Here is a 16,133-nt window from a genome sequence, read left to right as displayed (position 1 = left end):
TATTACTATAAGTTTTATTTATAAGTTAACTATGTGTGTGTGTGTGTGTGTGTGCGCGCCCCACTATGGATCCGCCATCGTAGACAGCTCTAGCTAGAATCACAACCGACTTAATCAATAAAGTCAATAGATAGCCCCAACAAGAACATTGTAGTTATTAAGTTAACTGTCAGTTTGTCTGAGGCTATGTTGCTCCTATTTAGAGTTTTTACCCATTTTGGTCCCTTAACTATGGCCCATTCTCAATTTTGCATTCAGACTTTTAATTGCACCCAATGTGATCCCTCGACTTTTAAAAATTACCCCAATTTGATCCTCCGTTACCTTTTCCATCAATTAACCGCTAAGTTGGGGGGTATTTTAGTTATTTCGTTGTGTTTTGTGGTTTATGCTTTCTCTACGTCTACCCATCCTTATAGCAGCCGGAGCAGCCAGAGACATCTCCACCCGCCGACACCCCTTGAACCCCAGAAACAGTGATGCCACTACACGTCATCACAACTCCGACCGCCGCCAGCCACCGCCATTGCAGAAGGCTCTGTTCTGCACTCGTCGGCGCTACCCACGCTGGAGTTCTGTTACTGCCGGACGAGAACCAGCCGAGCTCACCGCCGACCACCCACACTTGCTGCTGTTGTCGATCTGCTCTGTTCTACTGTACATCTTCGCCTGCTGCCTAGCGGGAGAGGGAGAGAAAATCGAGGAAAAAAGGAGAGGGAGGTGATGGAGGAGATCGCCGGAAGAAGACGGCAGTACTCCATTGCGGCCGTGCATAGGCAATCGGAGTCCACCGTTGGAATCAGTGATGCTAGGGCTGTTGATCGCCATCGCCAATTTGTTGATCGCGCACCTGTTGCGAACTCTCAAGTCGCCATCGTCAATGGAGGTTCTCCCGGCGGTCGCGGCTTTGCATGGTCACTCCGAGGCTGTGGATTCCCAGCTTCGTCGTAATGATAGCAATCGAAACACAATTGGCTCTGATCCCATATTTCCCCATTTCAACGCACAAGCTCTTGTGATCACACCTCACCACCGCACAAGCTCTTATGATCACGCCACAGTTGGCTCTCATCCCGCTTTCTCTCTAGGCGGAATTTTCTTCTAACGCGCTTGGCTTCAGGGCGTTTTGGTCTCAAAATCGTCTCCCTCCAATAATGATGTCGGCCGCTTCCTCCTTGACGATGGCATTGGCGTTATCGAACTCAAGCTCTATGGTGACTACTGACTACCTACAAAGCAATGCCTAGGAATTAGGTATGTATGTAATGGTTGTTGGAGGATATGGTGGCTACTGACTACCTCCAAGATGCTGGTCTCGCGGCTCTTTGTTTGAACAACTGATCGGAGAGAAAGCTAAGCCCAAGAGAGAGAACAAAAACCACACAACACAAGGAAATGACCAAAATATCCCCAAACTTAACGCCTGGTTAATGGAAAAGGTAATGGAGGACCAAATCGGGGTAATTTTTAAAAATCGAAGGACCACATTGGGTGCAATTAAAAGTCAGAATGCAAAATTGAGAATGAGCCATAGTCAAGGGACCAAAATGGGTAAAAACTCCTCCTATTTAGAACTCCTATTTGGGAGTCCGTTTGCGGAGCTACCTTAGGGAGAGGGGTGTCAATTGACACCACTCAAATTTGTTAATTTATTACCTATATATAACAGATAAGATTGTACATGTACTCAATGTAAATTGACGCACTGTCGATTAACACAATTAGTAACACTAATAAAGTATAGATGTCGTGTATGTGGAGACGTCAATCCAACGAGTTCACTTGATGTTTCAAGTTCTCATATCCCTAAATTCAAGTTAATTAAGTTATTATTTTATCAAACTAATAATTTTTTACTCTAACTCGTTAACTTTTCGATCTCTTCAAACTATTTTATCAGTTTCGGACTATAATTAACATCGTCAGTCATATGACTCGTGTCGTGCATTACAATATTACATGCGATCTACGTGACTTAAAACATTTGCTGCAACAACTGCACGGCTGCCCATCACTAATTATCAGTTGAGTCTGGTACGAGAACATTACGTTTAGCAAACTATACATGGAACATATGTAGTTTATTTGAAAACGGAACACTTAAACAGTCCCGCAGGAAAGTGTTACCTTAACAGAACAGAAACTATGAAACAAAACAAAACAAAAACAAAAACAAAAAAAATGGTGAACCTTAACCAAGTCTAGATGTCTAGAAGTGCCACCATTATTAGAGGGCATAACAGATCAGAGTAAGAAATGAAGATTCTGCAGTCTATGATCCCCAGCCCCTCAAGAGCGTGGAGCGGGCAACGCGGTTCACCCCCAAAGTGAACGCGCCCATCCGAAGATTGCAGGCGTGGGTCTGGCACATGTTCTTGATGTCACCGAAGGCTCGGGTCATGTATTTCTTGAGCTCCTCGTTTACTTGATCCTCGTCCCACATAAAACCTTGAATGTTCTGTCAAAAAAAAGACGGAGAAAATGCAGTTCAAGATATACCATGATTCATTCGTAGAGGTTTACGTCTCTCCATTTAACCATATTACCTGAACCCACTCGAAGTAACTCACGGTCACACCTCCAGAGTTGGCATAAATGTCGGGGAGAATCACGGTTCCTTTCTTGGACAAAATCTGCAGAAGATTCAAGATTGAGAACATGAATAACATGTATGAATTGGGATACGAAGTTTACGTGTTTGGTACCTCATCAGCTTCTGGATCGGTGGGATGGTTTGCACCTTCTACGATGAACGTGGCCTTGATATCCGAGGCGTTTTCTCTGCAGAGGGAAATCGAAAAGATAAAATCGTATGCAGTGATCGAATACAGTTATAGGGAATCGCTAGAAACCTGTTAAGGGCTCCACCCAAAGCGCAGGGAATAAGAACATCGCATTTATATGTCACCAATTCGTTGGAATCCATGGCATCTGCACCGCTGAAATTAGTTAGCTTCCCGGTTGCTTCTTTATGCTTGAGCAAAGCCGGGATATCAATCCCATTCGGGTTCTTGACAGCCCCAGTTATGTCGCTAACTGCAACGACCTTACCACCTCTCTCGTGCAAAAGCTTTGCTGCCCAAGACCCCACGTTTCCAAACCCCTAAAATTCGTGAAGTTCAGATACCGGGATATATACACATTCTTTAGCACGATAAAATAAAAAACCAAAGAAACACCATAAGATTAACCTGAATAGCAAAGGTCATATCTTTAATTGGTTTCCCATATTCAGAAAGCAAAGCTTCTGTGGCATAAACCACTCCACGCCCAGTTGCAGCTTCACGGCCAAGTGACCCCCCGAGATCCTAACATACAAAACGAAAAGAGGGTACTTAAAAAGATAGCATTTTTGATTCAGTAGGAAAATCTAAGTATGCAAAAAGAACATTATGAGTTATGAATAGGAGCTTACGATTGGCTTTCCTGTGACAACAGCAGGCGAGTGGCCATGGAATTTCGAATACTCATCAAGAATCCAAGCCATAGTCTATTGGTTCCTAAACATTCTAAGAATTAGTCTTTTTTCCTTAAACATTTGTTAGCTCGTAAATGAAACAAAACATTGGAGAAAAAACACGAGAACTCTGATGAAAAGGATGATTAACCTGGGAGTTAGTGCCCATATCGGGCGCTGGCACATCAGTATGGATCCCGATGAGATCATGAACCTTCTGGGTGAAGACACGAGTAAGGCGCTCCAACTCACTCCGACTCAAATCCTTTGGATTGCATCCAATCCCGCCCTTCGCTCCACCATATGGGATATCCGCTACAGCTGTCTTCCATGTCATCAGTTGAGCAAGAGCATTCACCTCATCGGGGTCAACCTTGTACAAAACAACAGACAAAAACACCTCAGCACAAGACTAGGTACATATCACATGAAGATCTGGTAATTTCGAAAAAAGCCTCAGCAGAGTAGCATCTTGTTTCCAATCTGACCAAACAGGTTGGTAAACTACATATTTGAAATTGCAATTTAACATTAAAGAAAACAACAAAACTCACTAAAGTTAAGACAAGATGAAAACTTCCAAATCTATATCCCATTGGTTCATACTAAATGCAGAGGCACAAACACAATTTCTCAGGAACATTGTGCAAAACATATCTGATTCAACCAAATTGAAACTAAATCCATTAATGCAATCAATGGCAGAAAGTCAGATACTTTGGGCAACACAAGAAGTCATCACACTGCTAATCTTATAGGCTAATCAAAGCATTGCAACATAAACAACAATAAAGCCAATACAAAACAATGCAGCCCCTCCCAAGTCCCAATCCACCTCAATTCATCCTCAGATTTCTTAACAAATTATATTGAAACAATAATCAACACTGTACTCAGGTTCTTAATCCCAGCAAAATCAACCAAGTCATCAAAAGAATGTTGTGTTTATAAAACAAGCAAAGCGGTCACAAAGTAAAGCCTGTATCTAGCCCGCACGTGTAATTCAAGGACGCAATATGGGAGTCTGTGACTCCTTGTGAGTACCTGATCCTTACTGGGTAGTGATTTACCTCTCCACAATCTTGTCGAACCAAAATATGGGCCGGGACGATGGAATTTGCCTTTTTGGGCAATAAAAGTTGTATCTTTTATAAGAAAGATTAGAACAAGAATCAAGAATAATCACCTCAGGATGGTATCTTATCCCTCCTTTCATTGGCCCACGAGCATTATCATGCTGCACTCTAAATCCAATGTAAGATGACAGAGTTCCATCATCCCTTGGAATTGTGCATTCCACCTGATCAAATCCCACCAATCATCACATTTCTTTTAACACTAAAACACAAAGGGTGCTTGAAAAGATCACTCCTTTCGCTATTCCCTATTCTGGGTTGCCTGGAAAGATCCCCAAAAACACATTCTTTTTTAGCTTTTTCCCAGCGACACAAATTTAATACACGTACCTTAATTTCTCTGAAGGGGATCAAAAGACTTTTCTCGATTTTGGAGTCGAGCCCGAGAATGCGACTCGCCAGGCGAAAGTTGCGGTTGGTAGCTGCAAGAGCGTTCATGGCTCCCTCGTGCGTCTGTTTATAACTGAAGAATAAACCAGAAAACTCAGAGAAGAGGCAGCTGAGATGGATGGGTGATGGCTCTTTGGTGGCCGGAGATTAATCGGAATTTTTATACTTTTATTAGAAAGAAATAACAGAGAAGCGCAAATATTACGTAGGGGATCAACCAAAGATGAGTTGCGAATTCGGAGATTTCTACAGTTCCATGAATGGATCCTCTCGGAACTTGTTAAAATGATAGTTTTTTATCTTCTCAAAAAATGGAAGTTGTTTGACAAGTTTTTTAGTTTGTACCTAACAAATATAATGTTATATTGTTATACATGGTATGTTTTGATTGGTTAATCATTAAATTTAACAAATTTGTTAGTGGATAATTATATTGGTGCTTTTTTTTTTTAGTTACATGAAAAATATATATTATCACTACTTTTTTGGAAGAAATATTGTAATTATTATTTTAAGAGTGTGTATTTAATAAACTCAATAAACTATATAGAAAAATAAAAGTGTGACAAATTTGATTAAACTAGTGCATTAACGTGTGATATGCTTGACTAAAACAGTGTTGAATAAAACTGAGTCTATGATCTTTTAATATGATAATCATGTTATACTCATCCTGTCATCTAAGTTGGTCGGACAATTAATTCGATTATTTATTTGAGTTGATCAAATGTTAAAAACTAAGATAGTTTATCCGTGTATGATCATTTGTTTACTAGGATCATGTACTTGATCTTGAGTATACTTTTAAATAGTCATAGGTAGACTTTCTCCTAAGGGTGTATTTGGAAATTCGAAAAATGATTTCTGAAAATGAACTAAACATACAAAAACAGTTTTTTCGAACGCAACCAAACACTATAAAGAGAAATATTTTCTTGAAAATGACTCGTTTTCTAGAAATCGATTTTCTACTTCCAAACACACCATAAATGAAAAGTGATTGAGGAGTTTGGGTTTTGCATGAAAGTGTCAATCAAGTAGTTTCGTTTAAAAAAAGTAGTGTCGTTTTGTTCTCATCTCTCATTCTTACAAGTACCAACTCAAATAGATATGTTTTTCAAGAAAATAACTTTTTTTTTTTTTTGTTGATAAGTCATTCCATGCCTTTTTCTACTAACAAATCACACCTCTCTACCAAAAGACCACGTTGAAAATTTATATCGAAATCAGTCCGTCAGAGTTATCTATTCTATTTTTCCATGAATGAGTTGTAATTATATGTTGTCTTGTTCTAATTGTTATATAAATGTTGTTATATATAAACAAAACAATTAAAATGTTTACAACTCTTGTTCATCTTTTGAAAAATGAACCAAACATAACAAAACAATTTTTTTCAAAACCCAAAACACTGAAAAATATTTTATTGAAAATGACTCATTCTAAATGAAAAGTGATTAAGGAGTACTTTTGGGTTTTGCATGAAAGTGTCAATCCAAGTAGTTTCGTTTTGTCTTTTCAAAAAACAAAAAGAAAGTTTAAAGTAGTTTCGTTTTGTCCTCATCTCTCCTTCCTATCAAGTACCAACTCCTCCACTAGTGACCTGTGACCATCATTCCATACATACGACCAAACATTGTCATCCATTCAATAATAATTCACACTACTTTTAATTTCTCTGTTAGGCCGGAAAACCTCGTTTTCTTCAAATACTTTTCGCTGAAAACGATGATGCTCGTTGACTGTTCCTGCTGCCGCACCCCCTTGCAGCTCCCGCCGGGTGCCAGGACCATCCGCTGCGCAATCTGCCGCGCCGTCACGCGCGTCGCCGATCCTCTCGCCGCCGCCCCACTGCCACCTCCATCTCCGTTCTCCCCCGCCGGCCCCTCCTCCGGTCAACCCCACGGCCGCAAGAGGGCGGTGATCGTCGGGATTTCTTACCGGAACTCGAGGCATGAGCTGAAAGGGTGTCTGAATGATGCTAAATGTATGAGGTTCTTGCTGGTCAACCGATTCAAGTTCCCCCCAGACTCCATTCTCATGCTCACTGGTACAGTTTCCTTCAAATCATTGATTTTGTTTGAAACATGGTCTACATGGAATTTATTCTGTGTTGAAATTTTGTACAACTTAGAATGCATTGTTTTTGTAGTGAGATAAAAATTTGCATTCACTATTTAAGACGTATATTTGGTAAATTCTGCCTTATGATCTTAGTGACAAAGAACCATAACCATAAGTAAGTAAATCAATCTAAATTGGTCACAACGTATCAACTCAAACTAAGAAAGACAGAATAAAACTTGTAACTTTTGAGTGACCACTATTTAAAAGTGTGCAGGGTAAATCTTGTCTTGTGACCATAACTAGTAAAGGATTACAGGAAGGTCAGCTTAGGTTGTCCATAGTTGATTGGCTCAAACCGAGAAAATTAATAGGTTACTTCTGTTGGGAGTCAAACTTGAAACCTTATGGTTACCAAACTAACAACTTTGAGGTTGCCCCACAAATCAATATCTTTGCTTTAAGCTGCTCTGGGTAGTTTGTATTGATCTGAGCTGAGAGATTGTTCTTAAACTGTATGCAATGTTCATTTCAAATGTATTTGAGCTCTCTTTTGCTGGTCATATAGCAATCCTTGCTAACAAGTTTTGATCTTGATTCTCTTCTGGAAAGTATACTTTCAGAAGAGGAAACTGACCCCTACAGGATCCCAACCAAACACAACATTAGGATGGCAATGCACTGGCTTGTGGGGGGCTGTCAGCCAGGGGATTCTATGGTGTTCCACTACTCGGGCCACGGGTCACAGCAAAGGAACTACAACGGGGATGAAGTCGATGGCTACGACGAAACGCTTTGCCCCTTGGATTTCGAGACTCAAGGGATGATCATTGATGATGAAATCAACGCCACGCTTGTTAGGCCTATCCCTCGCGGGGCTAAGCTTCATGCCATTATAGATGCCTGCCATAGTGGCACCATGCTTGATCTACCCTTTCTTTGCAGAATGGACAGGTATGTTTTGATCGAAACAATATATGCAGAATTGAAGAAAAGGGTGATCTCAATCAGCATTTTTGATTTGGATATGATGCAGAAGTGGGAGGTATATGTGGGAGGATCATCGGCCTCGTTCTGGAGCCTGGAAAGGATCGAGCGGGGGAGAAGTCATATCCTTCAGTGGCTGTGATGATGATCAAGCATCTGCTGATACAGATGTAAAGATTCAATTCTTGAGATGATGGGGCTGATAATGAATAATCAGCTGATTCCTGATATGATGTTTGTTGATTGTTGCAGAGTTTAGCCCAGGTTACTTCCACAGGTGCAATGACATATTCTTTCATCCAAGCAATTGAACATGGGCAAGGGACAACCTACGGCAGCATTCTTAATGCAATGAGAGCTTCAATCCGCAGTTCAGACAATGGTTTGTTAGGAGGTTCTGCTGGAAGCCTTGTGACATCACTTCTGACAATGCTTGTTACTGGAGGGAGTGGTGGCATTGGAATGAGACAGGTACATTAGTACATACAACCTAGACCATGTTTTTTCGTGTACATCAAATGATGTCTGAATCCCGACTAGGGTCACAAGTTGGGATTTATCCCGTACTGCAGATTTTCCTTGTGAACCAAATTAAATGGTGTCTCGGCAACTATAATGTTTGGGAACTCTTGAGATCTATATGTTCTGTTTTCTTGTTTTTTGTTTCTGTGCTACCTAGCTCATATGTAAAGTTAAGATTGTTTACTCTTTTGTTTTTGGCAGGAGCCGCAGTTGAGTGCTAATGAACAATTTGATGTATACAGCAAACCCTTCTCACTATAACAACCGAATTGAAGCATGCAAATGCCTGATTGTCAACAAGTTTGTAATTTTAGATGAAATGTCTCACGATATGTACCCAATTTTTGTTTTTAAATTCTCCATTGGTTTTGTCAAATGAGTGCTAGACATAAATCTTAATCTTTATACTAGTAAAGGCAATGGTATATGTATCCATTCATTTAACAAATTTCATTATACTATCTCTACTTATTTAGGGATGATGATCTTCAGTCGAGTTAATTGAATAATTCACTAAGTAATCACAAAATTTTAAGTTTAACTCTTATAAGAGTTGTATATTAGCCGAGACCAGCATTAAATTTTCTATTGACTTCGTCCCACTATCACAAAACCAACATGATCTAAAATATTTTGGGAAGTGTTTGATAAATACTGATTATAGAAAGATGTTTGGTAAATTAACTGTTTGTTGATAGCTGATTACATGCAAATGACTTTCTAAAAAGTTTGATCGAGCTTTTTTTGCATTTTAGCATTTTGAAGTAATAAGTTGTTACAAAAAAAAAATTAATTAATCAAACACTTTAACCAAGTCAACCAGCTAATAGTGGTGTTGAAATTGACTGATAAACTACCTATGTTATCAAACTACCTATGTTATCAAACAGAGCCTTGATGTTTTCATTTATTTATTATTTTGGCCACAGTTTAATAGAAAATTACATAACACCCCTAAATGTTTGTTCGGTTACGTGTGAAGAATAGCACAGGATCAATTCTCAGAACTTATTTGTTTTCCGGCAAGTCCGCCTTCTCCGGCCGGTTTCCGTTCCGCTGTTCTATTCCCCAATGAAGGTCGCTGGAAGATTTGCATTTCTCTCCTCCGTTACAAGTAATTTCCTTTTCCTAACTGTTTTATTGTTCACAAGTCCAACTGTAAGCATCAGGTTATCGGATCGGACCCTCGAGTCTCCGGCGGATCCGTTCAATCGCCCCTTGAAAACAGCGGTTTTTGCTCTGGGAAGCTTTTGGAGGTCCGAGGCGGTGTTTGGTTGCTTAGACGGCGTCGTCAGAACTACCGCCGGCTATGCCGGAGGGTCCAGGAGCAACCCCGAGTACCGCAACTTGGGCGACCACGCCGAGTGTGTGCAGGTAACATTCATTCCCTGAAACTCCGAAGATTGAATCCTCTATTTTCGTGCGTAACTCACAAACCTGTTAAAATTATTTACTTTGGCTTGATCACAATCACGCTATTGAACCCTAGCCTACAAAAGGCAAAATTTCCTAGCTCCACATATCGACCCGACCCAAATAGTGGAGTGGTAAATCAGGGTGACTTAGCGGCCCGAATCCGTGCTTGTGGAGCCCACCATATTGAGTGTAATTCCTACACTGCGGCTGCAGGCTCAATCCCCTATCCTTGTCCACAATCTACTGCCCGGGAACCACCTGAGCTGTTCATGCGGGCAACACTGTTGATGTGCTTTATGTATGACATACAAATTTGTTAATGGAGCAGAACTTAAGTTGTGGATGAATGATGTATCTTGTATAACTGTTTCTGAATGGAGAAGTGCTTTTACATTCAGCTTGTAGAGAACTAGGAAGGCAAAATGGTCATTGAAGAATAAATTGTAATATCTGAGGATTCAATCGAGTCTGAGTTGTGCTAAAGGAACAATCTTTAACAATTTGGGTGAAAAACTAGCTAGTGTTCATTGGATGCGTAATGGCATCTGTTGGTGCTTCAGTAATGGCATTTTTGTTTCATAACTTTGCGGGCTCTCCAGTAATGCAGTTTATGTTCTTGACAAATGTGATATTTGATTATGCCATGGCCATTGTCTTTGCAGTTTCTCTTTCTTCCTGTTGGATTTATATTTGTTCTAAACGAGACAATTTTGTTGGGAGCTAACAACAAAGCATTGCGTTCTTTTGCTATTTCACATAATTATTTTGATTTTGCTTTCAATTATCTTACACTTGATGATTGCTCATTTGTTCTTTTAGCTTCAGTTGTCTGTTTTTTTGTGGCAGTAAGGTGGCCTAACTAGTATTTGAAATTAATCACTTCTGTGAATCTTCCATTGTAAATCCATTTTCATTTCTTTGTGAATGAATATCTATTTCATTCGATTCTTTTCTAACGGGCTTTCATAAAATATGCCGTAGATTGAGTACGATCCTGGATTGGTTAGTTTTAGACAACTGCTGGAGGTCTTCTGGTCAAGCCACGATTCTAGGCAAGTCTTCGGGCAAGGCCCTGATGTGGGTAACCAGTACAGGTATCACTCTCATTCACAAGTGACATTTCCTGGAGACTGCAGAATGCATGCCTGCAACTATGCAAGTTCAAGATAGAGTTCATATTGTGTGTGTAAAGCAGGTCTATCATATTCACAAATGCAACCGAGGAGGCCAGATTGGCTGGGGTCAGCAAAGAACGAGAGCAATCAAGGTCCAGGAGCAGCATTGTCACTACTCAAATTCAACAGCTAGAAACATTTTACCCTGCAGAGCCTGAACATCAGGTATAGTAGTATTCATAATCTAGCCCCGGTGCTTTCTCAAAATTGACATTAAGGATTTGGAGCTATTTTAGCTAGCATTTAAACTTTGGTGTTGAAACTTGAAAGAGATATGGATGTTTGATTCCTTTGATCAGAACAGTGGATATTTGGGGTGAGAAGAGAATACAATCTTTCTTTAACTAAGTATGAAGAGAGCCAAAATTAGTTTTCCAAATCCAAAATCTGAAATATTTGTTTCATCCTTTGCTACTTATTCATTAATGATTATCGACATACTGAACTGCAAGTATATGATTTCCGTTCTGCAGAAATTTGAGCTGAAACGGAATCCATTCCTTCTTCAGTTGATGGGGAACATGCCCGAGGAAGAGCTAGAGACATCAACAATGGCAGCAAAACTAAATGGCTATGCAGCAGAACTTTGCCCTCCAAGGATCCAAAAGCAGATTGATGCAAAGATTAATGATATCATCAAGAAAGGCTGGCCTGTTTTGAAAGACATATAGCCCCCAGACATTGACCAAGGTTTATACCATGTTGTGGGTGAAGGATAGATAATATGATTAAGCTTTGAATTCTTAAAAGGAAGGTGACCATGTTTTTGAAGTGATTATCACAATATCTTGAAAAACACATTATTCAGTTTAAACTGATTATCTTCTTTGAGTTCTTTCATAGTTTCATTGTAAGTATATTACATTTATTTAAATTAAAAATGCTACGGAGTATAATTAATGTTCATTACAGTCAAACTAAATGCTCATCTTTATGTATTTGAATTGCATGTTCATCATCATCAATATTCCTTGTTCACAGGAAATAAGATAGCAGCCAGCAAGAATACATAATAATTGGAACAGAACCAAAAAGAAATTGAGAATGAAAATGGAGAATAAATTCAAGCAATCCCAGAAAGAGAGTGAGAAATCTGAGTTAACAATTAGTACAGAATCTAAGCTCTTTGAAGAAAATTGAAATTCAACAGCCGCATATAACTTTCCAGTTGCCTCTGATGGATAGAGTGATAGACAACTACTACAAAAGATTCTACGGTATTAGAACAAATCGATGCATCGAAGACAGAGAACATCAGAAACGCTTTGACCTGCGATCTTTCCTTATATCGGCCCTGATCCAGTTCTCAATCTTCTTCACAACAAAGAAATACTGCCAAGAAAACGGGGGAATTACGAAACATTTTCCAGGTTCAGTAGTGTAATAAGAAAAAGACCTCCAAATCAAATGCTTACTTGGAAAGCTAAAATGAGAGGGATAAATAACTTCCCCCTTTCATTAGGATTTGGTCCATCAACCAACTTCTTGTCGACCAAAATACTCTCGCTTCCATTTAAGACAACTTCCGTGATTTTATGAACAAGACCAGGTATCCAAGCTTCTCCATTGGGAAGGATCTGCAGGCAAAACATTTTAGCAAACCAAAGAGGACTTTTTTACGGGTCAAACAAAAAAAAAAAAGAAACTAAAAAAAAATATTGACTCCCCATAAAACAAGACAAACCTTCTCATCACTTTCATTCTTGTTGCACCGTCCACTGTTTTCAACCAAGACGAGGGGAATTGGAGTTTTCTGAAAGCAGGATAGCAAACGGGATCAATAACACATCCAAATATCAAAGGGAACACTTGCAATAATAATCGTAACAAAAAAATGGAGAACATTTCTTCTACAAGAATTTTCCACCATCCTTTCCTCTATCTACACCCTTATGTTTTCCAAATTCGCCAAATAAAAAGAACGTGTGAAAATGATAATGAACCTGAAATTCTGATTTCCTCATTCCTATTCCCTGGCGAACAACCTTCAAAATTGCCGCCGACCTTTTGGAGGCAAACTCATCATAACTCAATCCATCAGGTGGTGACATCTGACCATGAGTAAGTGCAACAATGCCTCTACGCCAGATTTGCTTGCCAAAACTATCAGTTATGGCTTTGACAATCTGTAAATCCAAGTTATCCACTCTATACGCATCCAGGCGATCCACATAGAGCAAAACATCTATTGTCTTGTTCAAAAGGAACCTATTCAAATTCAAACACCAAAGGAGAATGCATTTAACGAATCAAGAAACACACACATACCCCACAAGTACGCATAGAAAAACTGTTTTTAAATAAGGAGTTCAGAATTTGCAAAATGTAATAGATGCAAACCTTTTTATGAGATCAATAACCTGGTCATTCACATATCCTGCTTCAACAAGCCCCGGAGTGTCAATAATGTTTAAAGTGAATCCTGCCCGTGCTCGTGAGACCATTATAGGTCTTGGAGGTTCTGCCTGAAAATCATAACCTTCCTATTACTATTGACAAACAGCACAAAAGCTTCCTTCTCTAAAGTTAACACGATAGATACCTGGAAAGCACTGGTAGCAACGACTCTTTCAGACAGGATTGAATTCAGAGTAGACGATTTTCCAACACCACCTTTCCCCACCACCAGGATAGTCAAAGTGCTCACGTTCTACAATATTAACATCCAAAAAATGCATAATATAATAATGTCATCCAATGTGCCATCATTGGAGTGTAGAAAACCACACAAAATACATTAAAAATCAGTTAAAAGGGAGAGCTGAACCTCCTGCTTCAATTTCCCCAACAATTCAAGTAACTTGGTCTGAGTGGCAGCCGGAAACTGCTGAATACCAGCCCATTCTCTCACTACTTGTGCAGCCATGGAGACTGTAATGAAACCCCAGCTCAAATTAGAGCCAACATCTTAATGATTAACCATAATACAAAAAAAATTGCAATAATATGAAGGAATTTGGGTACAAAATAACCACTGAACTAACAAAACCAAACTTATATGCTAAAATAATGACTAAAGAGATGAAATTGAGTGTTAACCCTAACACCCAAAAGAAAATGTAAGCAATCTATTGGGGAAAATCCCCAGCCCAATAACAAAATAGCAAAACTAAACATTAAAAAAAACCAAATTTTGTAAGTAAAATCGCCTATAAAGCTATGGCTTGTGTAGGAAACACTCTTCAAATTGTGCGAGATATAACAGTGAAGAATTTAAGCAAGAATGTTAAATTTTATCATCATCATTAACTAATTAAATGACATTATCAATAATTGACAGAGAAAGGGGATAGTGAAAACTCACGGATTGCAGGTCACCGGAGATAGATGGCTTCTCGTTGCAATCTGAAAGAAAGGGATTTTAATGGCGGAGAGCGATAAAAAATAGAGAGCAGAGACTTGAGAGAGAAGGGTTTAAGGAAGGGCTCCTCTCTCTCTCTTGAAACTTCAGTGACGGCCTTATCGCCTTCGTACCACTTTGTAATCGTCTCTCCCTCGGGATTTTGTGTTTTCTTTTAATCTTTTTTTAATGCTTTTATTATAGGAAAATGTTTGTGTTGACGGTTGAGATGATTTTATTATTATTTGTTGGAAAATGACACTTTTTTCTCCTGAGTTATATACCTATTGTATTTTTTCTCCCTAAATTATTGAAGTGGTTGTTTTTCCTCCTGAAATGTTAAATGGACATATTTACCCTTAAATTAAATATTTAATTTATTTTTTTTTCTCCAACAAATTATGACCATAATTTGGTTCAAACCAAACAAACACTATAGCAACCAAACCGAAATATTCCAATTACAATTTAGAATCGAAATTCGATATTTAGAGTTTATTAAAATCGTGAACCGGAACGGACGGTTCATGTTTCGAACTGAAAAAATAAAATACATTTATTGTTGAATTTAGACTATTTTAAAATAAAAAATAAAATTTTAAAATAAAGACGGTTCAAAATCGCGAATCGAATTCGGAACCGCCGGTTCACGGTTCAAGATTCAATTTTTTTGATACATAATTTTAATAAATTGACATTTAAATATTGAATTCTAGATCTGAATTATAACCGGAAACTATTAATTCGATTGCTTTAGTATCCGGTTCAATTCAAACCGAACCGTGGTCATTCTTACGTATACGCAATAATTTGTTGGAGTAGTAAAATAAATAAAATGTTTACTTTAAGGGTATAAATGTCAATTTAATATATCATGGGGAAAAAGCACCACTTTTAAAATAATTGATGGGGCAAATGTGCTTACCTAAATAATTGAGGGGGAAAAAGTGCTATAAGTATATAACTTAGCGGTAAAAAGCGTCATTTTCCCTTATTAGTTTATACTAGTAATTCACCCGCGCGATGCACGGGAAAAAATTATATTATTATAAATATAAATAAAAAATAGAAAAACTAAAATATTTTAAATTATTTAATATAATAATATTTTTGAGCTTCCATTGGTCAAGTATTTATTATTTTTATAGAATACAAAATTAAAATTATAATTTTGTATGGTTAATATAATCTCTAATTATGTGCATATTCAAATAAACTTATAGAGAGAATTTACATTTTTTTGAATGAACTGGCTCTATTACAATGTAGTATCTGTTCATATACTTTCTCAATCTACTGAAACACAAAAAACCAATAACACCTCCACTAAGGCTCAAACTTATAACCTTCCAAATGAAAGTCCAACCCGGATACCATTAGACCACATAGTCTTGGTATAGAGAGAATTTACATAATTACATTGATTTATTCTTAATTGTATTTCATCTATATTATAATTTTCACAATACGAATAATAACTAAGATAATTACATTTGGAAAGCAAATTTCAAACTTTGTATGTGTAAATTTAAACTCTAATTGATCACATTTTTATATGATTATATAATATATACTCCGTAGCTATTTTATTTTTCAAAAGTATATTTTTTATATGATTATATAATATATAGCTATTTTATTTTTTA

At 38.1% G+C, this 16,133-nt stretch overlaps 4 protein-coding genes across 4 annotated transcripts; 2 read left to right on the top strand and 2 right to left on the bottom strand.

The window, feature by feature from the left end:
* Positions 1-2,062: 2,062 nt before the first annotated feature.
* LOC109186186 (glutamate dehydrogenase A-like) lies at positions 2,063-5,309 on the bottom strand. The gene is made up of 9 exons (XM_019336110.1): positions 4,924-5,309; positions 4,644-4,757; positions 3,609-3,830; positions 3,416-3,490; positions 3,192-3,308; positions 2,853-3,103; positions 2,706-2,781; positions 2,547-2,633; positions 2,063-2,458 (listed from the first exon to the last, which is right to left on the bottom strand). Exons 1-9 carry the CDS (start codon positions 5,029-5,031, stop codon positions 2,273-2,275), a joined length of 1,236 nt encoding a protein of 411 aa, XP_019191655.1. The 5' UTR covers positions 5,032-5,309; the 3' UTR covers positions 2,063-2,272.
* Positions 5,310-6,614: 1,305 nt separating this feature from the next.
* LOC109186780 (metacaspase-1-like) lies at positions 6,615-8,932 on the top strand. Its single transcript, XM_019336916.1, has 5 exons — positions 6,615-7,033; positions 7,671-8,001; positions 8,084-8,204; positions 8,287-8,505; positions 8,758-8,932. Exons 1-5 carry the CDS (start codon positions 6,712-6,714, stop codon positions 8,815-8,817), a joined length of 1,053 nt encoding a protein of 350 aa, XP_019192461.1. The 5' UTR covers positions 6,615-6,711; the 3' UTR covers positions 8,818-8,932.
* A 579-nt stretch (positions 8,933-9,511) lies between these two features.
* Positions 9,512-12,028, top strand: LOC109186782 (peptide methionine sulfoxide reductase A5). Its single transcript, XM_019336918.1, has 4 exons — positions 9,512-9,930; positions 10,954-11,066; positions 11,168-11,312; positions 11,621-12,028. The coding sequence occupies exons 1-4, from the start codon at positions 9,628-9,630 to the stop codon at positions 11,816-11,818; spliced, it is 759 nt and encodes a 252-aa protein (XP_019192463.1). The 5' UTR covers positions 9,512-9,627; the 3' UTR covers positions 11,819-12,028.
* A 37-nt stretch (positions 12,029-12,065) lies between these two features.
* LOC109186781 (translocase of chloroplast 34) lies at positions 12,066-14,649 on the bottom strand. Its single transcript, XM_019336917.1, has 8 exons — positions 14,452-14,649; positions 13,915-14,018; positions 13,690-13,797; positions 13,488-13,612; positions 13,091-13,355; positions 12,832-12,900; positions 12,563-12,724; positions 12,066-12,479 (listed from the first exon to the last, which is right to left on the bottom strand). The coding sequence occupies exons 2-8, from the start codon at positions 14,011-14,013 to the stop codon at positions 12,402-12,404; spliced, it is 906 nt and encodes a 301-aa protein (XP_019192462.1). The 5' UTR covers positions 14,014-14,018; positions 14,452-14,649; the 3' UTR covers positions 12,066-12,401.
* Positions 14,650-16,133: the final 1,484 nt, after the last annotated feature.

This window comes from Ipomoea nil, unplaced genomic scaffold (genome assembly GCF_001879475.1).
Source record: "Ipomoea nil cultivar Tokyo-kokei standard unplaced genomic scaffold, Asagao_1.1 scaffold1407, whole genome shotgun sequence".
In the NCBI taxonomy this organism is placed as follows: domain Eukaryota; kingdom Viridiplantae; phylum Streptophyta; class Magnoliopsida; order Solanales; family Convolvulaceae; genus Ipomoea; species Ipomoea nil.
This window is presented reverse-complemented; position numbering and strand designations above follow the sequence as displayed.